The sequence below is a fragment of the Geotrypetes seraphini genome, chromosome 13 (assembly GCF_902459505.1).
Source record: "Geotrypetes seraphini chromosome 13, aGeoSer1.1, whole genome shotgun sequence".
NCBI lineage: Eukaryota > Metazoa > Chordata > Amphibia > Gymnophiona > Dermophiidae > Geotrypetes > Geotrypetes seraphini.
In genome coordinates, this window is record NC_047096.1 from 36727371 (window position 1) to 36735245 (window position 7875).

Below are 7875 nucleotides of genomic sequence, written 5' to 3' on the forward strand. Positions count from 1 at the left end.
TCACCCTAGAGACACTGCTCTTCATACATTGGACTGTAAATGTGCCTTGGCTTACTACATATATTACATTACATTACTGTTTTCTATCCCGCCAGTACCGTTCAGTTCTAGGTGGTTTACAATAAGAATTGGTCTGGGAATTCCCAGGGAATTTACAAAGTTGAACAGAAAGAGTGAGCTTACAAGAATTGATAGATAGCATGAGCGAAGGGATCTGGGGAGGGTTTATAAGGTTTAGCAGATCATTTGACAATTTTTTTAAAAAGCATAGTTTTCAGTTCTTTCCTGAATGTTTTGTAGTTGGTTGTCTTGGTCAGTAGCTTGGAGATGTGGTGGTCTTTTTTCGTTGCTCTGGTAGCTACCGAGACCTAATCTGCACAGATCTTCACCTCAACTGTTCATCTCTTTTGATCCTAACAGATTGAGTATGCCTGTAACCAAACAAACCATTTCCACATGGTTAGGGGGCCTGCATTTTCTTCTGCTATGCTCAGGCTGGGCTGCAGCTCGAGGGATGTGTTACAGCACACAAAGAGCAAGCTATGGCAGCTTCGGTGGCTTTTTTGCATTCCACTCACATTGAAGATATTTGCAAATCAGCTACTTGGTCCTCAGTTCACACATTTACATCTCACTAATGTCTAGAATCCTGTTCCAGACAAGATGGTCATTTTGGCCAAGCAGTTTTACAGAATTAATTTTCTTCCTAATGGCCAACTCTCCCACTATCTCATTCAGTAACCTAGGAAGTCCCACATGTGCGAATATGCTTCCTGCTTGTCCTAGGATAAAGCACAGTTACTTATTGTAACAAGTGTATCCAGGGACAGCAGGCAGATATTCTCACATCCCTCCCACCTCCCCTGGTTGGCTTCTTAGCTTGCTTATGAAACTGAGGAACCATTGGCTGACGGGCAGGAAGGCACTTGCGTGTGCGCTGTGCAGGTAGTCTCGAAGCTTCTTAAGAAGTTTAAAGTGACAGTTCACTTTTAGCACTTTCCATACCGGGCTCCGTGGATGATGTCACCCACGTGAGAGAATATTTGCCTGCTGTCCCCTAATAACAACTGTTACGGTAAGTAGCTGTGCTTTATGTCCCAAAAAGTAAAAGCACCAAAAAATACAATACTTACCCTGTGTTCCAAAGGCAAATTTATCTTCAAAGTCATGAAATACATAAAATTTCTTCTCTTTCTCAGATAGTTTTTGCATTTGATTTCAAACACGTTTCAATCTTGGTTTTATAGGCTCTGGAGTATGCTAAGAAAATCCCTAAGCCAAAACTGCATTCATCTGCTATCCCCTCAGTTCAAGAAGTACAAGAAGAACATTTTATGATGTTGGCTTTAGAAGAGAAGAAGCTGCCTCCAATTACCTTGTTGGAGGAGCTTCAATATCGACATGAGAAGGAGAAAGAAGCTGTGGCAGCTTTAAGAATGATTCACATTTTATAGTAAATATAGATGGCTATAGATGTGCCCTGCAAGTCAGAAGATACAATGAAAAATTATTCAATGGAGCAGCTGTTTCTGTCTGAAGGCCATAGTTACAGTCTGTCTGAAGAGATAGGTGTCCATATCACTAAGTTCACCAAAGTAGTTGACATTAATTAGTGATCTTATTGGCCACCTCAGGATGACAATGTAGATGAAATTAACCTTTCACCTCTCTGGAGCAAGGTTGAGGCACAGTTGTGCTTTTGCTACTAATGGCAGAGCAGTATGATAAGGCCTGCACTGCCACACTTATTGTTCCACCTGTTCTGTGGATAACTGGAGGGATACATTTTCCAGTCTTAGTTCAGCATCCTTTACAATCACCAAATTCATTATAAAGCATGTCCTCCCACCTCACAAAATATTAGTTCAATGTTAATCAGTAAAACTATATGTATATTTATTTTTTTATTTTTAAAAATTGTATAAACCACACAAACTACACTTCTTGGTGATAATAAAACATACATAATTAACTGCACAACTAAAATTGGCATGCAATAAAAACAATATAATATGCTTCAAAATGTATGGATTCTTAAATGCTGTTCTACCTCCATTTTTCCTCAGATACTTTTTCAACATAAATGTCTATTTTTCCTATTTTTTAACAATTTAACTCAAAACTTAGATATTTCTTCCAATTTATCTTTTCTTTTTATGTTTGTTCCATAGCTAGGGATGTTTAAAACATCTATCACTGCATCCAAACAAAAGTATTTTGTTTTAATTTTTATTATTATTTATTATTTATTGAATTTCAAATTTTTTATGATAAACAACAATCATATCGTAATCAACAGTATCCATGGAAGTACAAGTAATTATTGGAAACAATAAAGGAAAAATAAACATTTTTCTTTCAACTGTTTGTTAGTCCACAATATTGGAGAAGGAGTTTCAAAATCGGAGCATAATTCAAAGAAAAATTAATTCATAGGTAATATAAATGGAAGATCTTAAGTGGACCTAATGTATTAACTATAAGCGCTTATCCTTGTTCCTCTATAGGGGTACTAGCTGTCCTAACCTCTTTATCCATAATAAATCTATATAGCTGCGAAGAATCAAAGAAAATATATCTAACTCCTTAAAGTTAATCAAACATTTGCATGGAAATCGTAGTACAAATGTTGCGCCCAATTTTAAAACCTGGGGTTTCAATAACAAAAACTTTTTTTGAGTTAATCTAGACACATCCGGGTACATCCTAATATTATGATTCAGAAGTATTACATCTTTATACTTAAAAAAACATCTTCAAAAGCCATTCTCTATCTGAATCTAAAGCTAACTGAAGAAACAGTGTGGCTGCACTTATCTGTTCTGTCTCTGATGTTTCTAATAAGTTTGTCACGTCCAATACATCCATTACAAGTTCTTGCTGATCTTCTGAAGTTTTCTTCTTCCCCATGGAGATATAGTATATTTTTGAAATAGGTGGAAAAGAATTTTGCGGAACTTCTAAAATCTCCGAAAGCTAGCGTTTAAACATTTCCAATGCAGGAACCACAGGTGATTTTTGAAAATTAATTACTCTCAAATTCTGTCATTTTATTTTAATTTTATTTTTTGAGATTTTTGTTCACACATTTTTTACCATGACTCTTGTGTATTTCATTCATGTACATCTGTATTCCCTCTGTAAGTACAGATCATAATAAAATTCAGTTCATGTGCATCTATATCTTTAAAGAATAAAGGAGATCAAGGATCCCAAATAATTAATATTTAAGTTTAAAAATGAATTAATAGATGAATTATTTTTGCTTACTCGGCATCTGTGCTACAAATATAAAGAAATCTCAGTTTAAAAGTTCCCTACTTTCCATACATATTAACTATTTTATTGTTTTCTTTTTCTGATTTAACCACAATCTTCTTTGAGAAAAAGCAAATGACTCACACTTGCATGCCTGTCCTGTGACTATTTTGTTTGTAAGTTGTTTGAACTAGGTCTTAATTTTTGTTTTACATTGCTTGGCATATATTTTAAAACATAACTATATATACCGTATTTTTCGCTCTATAAGACGCACCCAACCATAAGACACACCCATCTGTAGAGGAGGAAAACTCAAGAAAATAAAATTCCCATCGCCCTGCCCTGTATCCCCTCCGGTGGTCTAGTGGTGGGCTGGGACAGGGTCTTATAGAGCGAAAAACACATAGGCAGTGCCCCTGGTACCTTTAAAAAAATCTGTTGCCCCACCCCCTGCCACTGCTGTTATTGTTGTACCTTTTTAAAACATCCCGGTGGTCCAGCATGTATCCCTCCCTCAATAGACGGCTGTCTCGTCCTATTTCACGGCCAGCGGTGTACATGTGAGGAGCGCGGAGGTCAGGAGCGAGCTTTCCGCGCTCCTGCTTGGCCCCGTGCCGCTCTTTGAATGGCTGCCGTCAGTTCTCGCGAGTCAGTTCTGATAAGAAAGTTGGTCAAACCACACTTGGAATACTGTGTTCAACACTGGTCTCCATACCTTAAGAAAGATATAACTCTGCTGGAGAGGGTGCAGAGGCAAGCCACAAAACTGGTCCAAGGTATGGAGAATTTGAGCTACAAGGATCGTCTAAGAAAACTGAGACTGTTCACCCTCGAAAAGAGAAGACTGCGAGGGGATATGATAGAGACTTTTAAAATATTAAAAGGATTTGACAAAATAGACCAGGAAGTATCATTACTGACTTTTTCAGATGTGACACGGACAAGAGGTCATTGCCTGAAACTGAGTGGCAGCAGGTTCAGGACAAATGTTAGGAAGTTCTGTTTCGCACAGAGAGTGGTGGACGCTTGGAATGCTCTCCCGGAGGAGGTTGTGACGGAGACTACTGTTCTGGGTTTCAAGCACAAGTTGGATGCACACCTTCTTGCAAATCATATTGAGGGATACGGGAAATCCGGGTCTCCAATAAGGAGCACCTAATTGGGCCTCTGCATGCGCGGATCGCCGGACTAGATGGACCTAGGTCTGATCCGGTGAAGGCGTTTCTTATGTTCTTATGTCGCACCAGACATTGCTTAAAAGCTGAATTTTAGGTTTGAACTTATCTTTTGCTTTTTTCCTACCAAACAATCCACCGAGCAGCTTGCTTGCTCCTTTTTTGCCCACTGGTTCAGATTTGACAGATTTTAAACCCAGTCAAATTTTTTGTTAACTCCACCAGTGGCAGCCTCTGTTTCTTTCTTTTTCTTGCTCTTCCGTAGGCCCACCATGAGCTTGAATTTATTTTTCAGCACGGCTGCGGTCTTCTTTTTCTTGGCTAGCAAAGACAGTGCTATAATTTTGTTTTTTATCCCCATGAATAATTTGAAAGCTATTTTAAAATGTCCCTTCCTAAAACTTTTGGGATTGAGGCCTTGGAACTTCATGATCAGCCTGGAAGCAGACTTTAATTTCTTTTTGGATTTAGTTGGCTCGTGTGGCTTTTTTGCGAGGCCTGCCATGGCCTTAGTAGCCCCTTTCGCGGCCAGGTCAGGAGCGCAGAAGTCGGGAGCGAGCTTTCCACGCTCGTGCCTAGCCCCGTGCCGCTTTCTGAATGGCTGCCATCAATTTTCGTGAGGGTGTATGTGTGTTTTAAAAAGGTACTACGGGGGGTGTTTTAAAACGGTACAGGAGGGTAAAAATTTGTATCTTCGCTGCATAAGATGCACCGACATTTCCACCCACTTTTAAGTGGAAAAAAGTGCATCTTATGAAGCGAAAAATTCGGTAAATGTTTTAGGGGCTAACTTACTAAACTGTATTAGCTGTTAACATAGCAATTAACATGTGCGTGAGCAGTCAGGGGCTGATTTCTGTATATGTCGCAAAAAAAATTGGTGTCAACTAGTGCGGTAATAAGTGTGATTCTATAAAAGTTAGGTACATTGTATAGAATATACTTCTAGTGCAATATGTCTAATGGTCCTGAATGCTAAGTCTTGTACTGAACCCACAAGTTGCTAGCAGAAAACTGTCAATCATGTTTTCCAGCTCCACCTCCTTCCCAGGAACCTGCTCCTGCCCCCTCAGTGTTTCTACAAGCAAGTTGCTCAGAAGTATTTTTGAGTATTTTTGTTCAATGTTCTTTGGAGGCATGATGCTCAGAGGTTCCCACTTGATGAGACCTCTGCCTGGGAGAAAACACAGACTCGCACGGCAGAAATCTGCTAGCAGGATCAGCCTCTTGGGATAGCCAGCCTGCAAGTATTTTTTTATAGCTCAGGGACCGTCCCCTGCATAGCTGCTCGCATCCTTAATTCGGTCAGGAGCTTGAGTTCAGGTTGTGTGAGCTCCACCCTGGCTTGGCCGGAACTAACATTGGACCAGCTACATGGTCCTCCCCCCCCCCCCTTTTTGCGGCACGGTTTCTGGGGATTGAGGTGTAATTTGCTGATTGTCCAGCCTTCTTTTGATGTGAACCGCCTAGAAGTCATTTGACTATGGCGGTATAGAAAAATAAAGTTATTATTATTGAGGATCCGTATTACCTCTGTCCAACTGGCAGCGAGAAGACCAGATTTGTACAGTGAATCTGTGAGGCAGATTTCTTCTCCCTTTGATTCCAGCTAAAATCCTATGCTGAAGCAAGGCTATTGAAGCCTATAGGGAATATCAAGGGGGGGTTCCTTAAAAGTTGAATTTTAGGGATTCTGACCACAGAGCTCAAGTCTCCCACCTCCAAAACACCTTTCCCTGTGATTTTTATTTTTTTATTTTTTTTTCCTTCAGGGAGGTTTCCACGGACTGTTTTTGGTGTGATTTTACTGGCAGCGGCCATCTTGGATTTTAAATTATCTTTTTTCCTTTTCCTCCATCTTCCTCAAAACCCCTCAATTTTGTTCAAAATAGACTGCAGGTCCTTGAGTCGATGGCAGAGATCACAGAAATGATTTCTTGGGCCAGAGTGCACAAGAGACCTCTCTAAGACTCTCGTCTCTCTCGCTGGTCCCCTCTGTTTGACTCACTACAACAGCCATTCCCTTGGCTACCTACACTGAAGATCAGCCTGCGGTAGCTGCAATTTCCAGGGGCATGTCTCTTCTCATCTCCTCCTGGGAGATACTAATGACAAATACCAGCCTTTATGGTTGGGATGGTCATTGCAACAGATACCCAGTCCAGGGGTGTTGGACTCCAGCTCGGCAGAAATGGTCCATAAATTGCCTGGAACTCAGAGCCATTTGTTTAATGCTTCAAGCACTGTAGAAGTCTCTGGAGGGCAAGACAGAGTCTTCTCAGACAATGTGACAGCGGTAGCATATGTCAACAGGCAAGGAGACACCAGAAGCGCCCCATTGTGTCTTGAAGCTCCTCTTCCCTTCTGGTGGGCAGAGGCTCATTTGTAAGCTAGCCCTATACATGGCAGGAATAGAAAATGTGTAGACCAATTTTTTCAGTTGGCAGACTCTCGATCCTGGGGAATGGTCTCTATCTCCATAGGTATTCAACACCATAGTTTAGGGTTGGGGGCCTTCACTGATGGATCTGATGGCCTCGGCAGTGAACACTAAGATGCTTCATTTATACAGCTGAAGATCTGAGTTCAGAAGCAAGGGGTTGGACGCGTTAGTCAAACCTTGGCCAGAGATCAAGCTCTTTTAAGTGTTTCCCTTGTGGTCCATACTCAGTTGAGTCATTTGCAGGATTGCGATCTATCCTGACTTGGTAGTCCCAGTGGTGCCTGGTATGCAAACCTGTTTAGTCCCCAGAGGGACGAAGGCCTCAAGCTTCTGAACCAAGTGGATTTTCTCACTCAGGGACTGGTTTTTATTAAGAATCCAGAACACTTTGGGCTTACGGCATGTCTCTTGAGCGGGCGGCCCTGACATGCAAGGATTATTTGGACATGGTTGTTACCAGGTTGCTTAGAGAGAAGAAGCTGTTCATTTTGGCAGCCTATGCTAAGGCCTGGAAGTTCTTTCAGCGCTGGTGTGCGGTGAAGAACAAAGAGCCCTGACAAGCTCTGATTTTGGTAGTCCTGGACTTTTTTGCAGGAGGGACTTTAGAAGTGTACAGGTTGGTACTGTGTGCTATCTATCATGATTACCAATAGCATGATTGCACTTTCTGCCACATCAAGAGGATGTACTAAGTATAGTCATGCTACCAGCAGTCCAGTAGTGTGGCCACAGATGCACAAGTTCTCACTGTCCCTTGGCATTCCTGCCAACTTCCAAATCTCCCTCTCCAGCATCCCTGTTATGTCCCAACCCTTCTGACATCCCCAATGTCATCTCCTGACCCCTAAAACCTTTAAGGTGACCTCCATATCTCTCAACATTCCTGTTATGGCCTTGAAATCCCCCAACACCCCTAATACAAATTTTCAACCCCACAGATCCCTTAACATGATAAGCCCTTCCCCAACCCATGCCCCACCCTCATGTATCAAAGTA

At 41.3% G+C, this 7875-nt stretch overlaps 1 protein-coding gene across 4 annotated transcripts in view; it reads left to right on the forward strand.

Moving 5' to 3' along the window:
• Positions 1–2016, forward strand: part of JHY (junctional cadherin complex regulator) — a 123958-nt gene extending 121942 nt beyond the window's left edge. For all 4 annotated transcript variants that reach the window (XM_033917297.1, XM_033917299.1, XM_033917301.1 and 1 more), the window contains exon 9: positions 1248–2016. In XM_033917297.1, the coding sequence (XP_033773188.1) occupies positions 1248–1454 (207 nt within the window). In that variant the 3' untranslated portion in view covers positions 1455–2016. The remainder of the gene's footprint in view (positions 1–1247) is intronic.
• The last annotated feature ends 5859 nt before the right edge of the window (positions 2017–7875 follow it).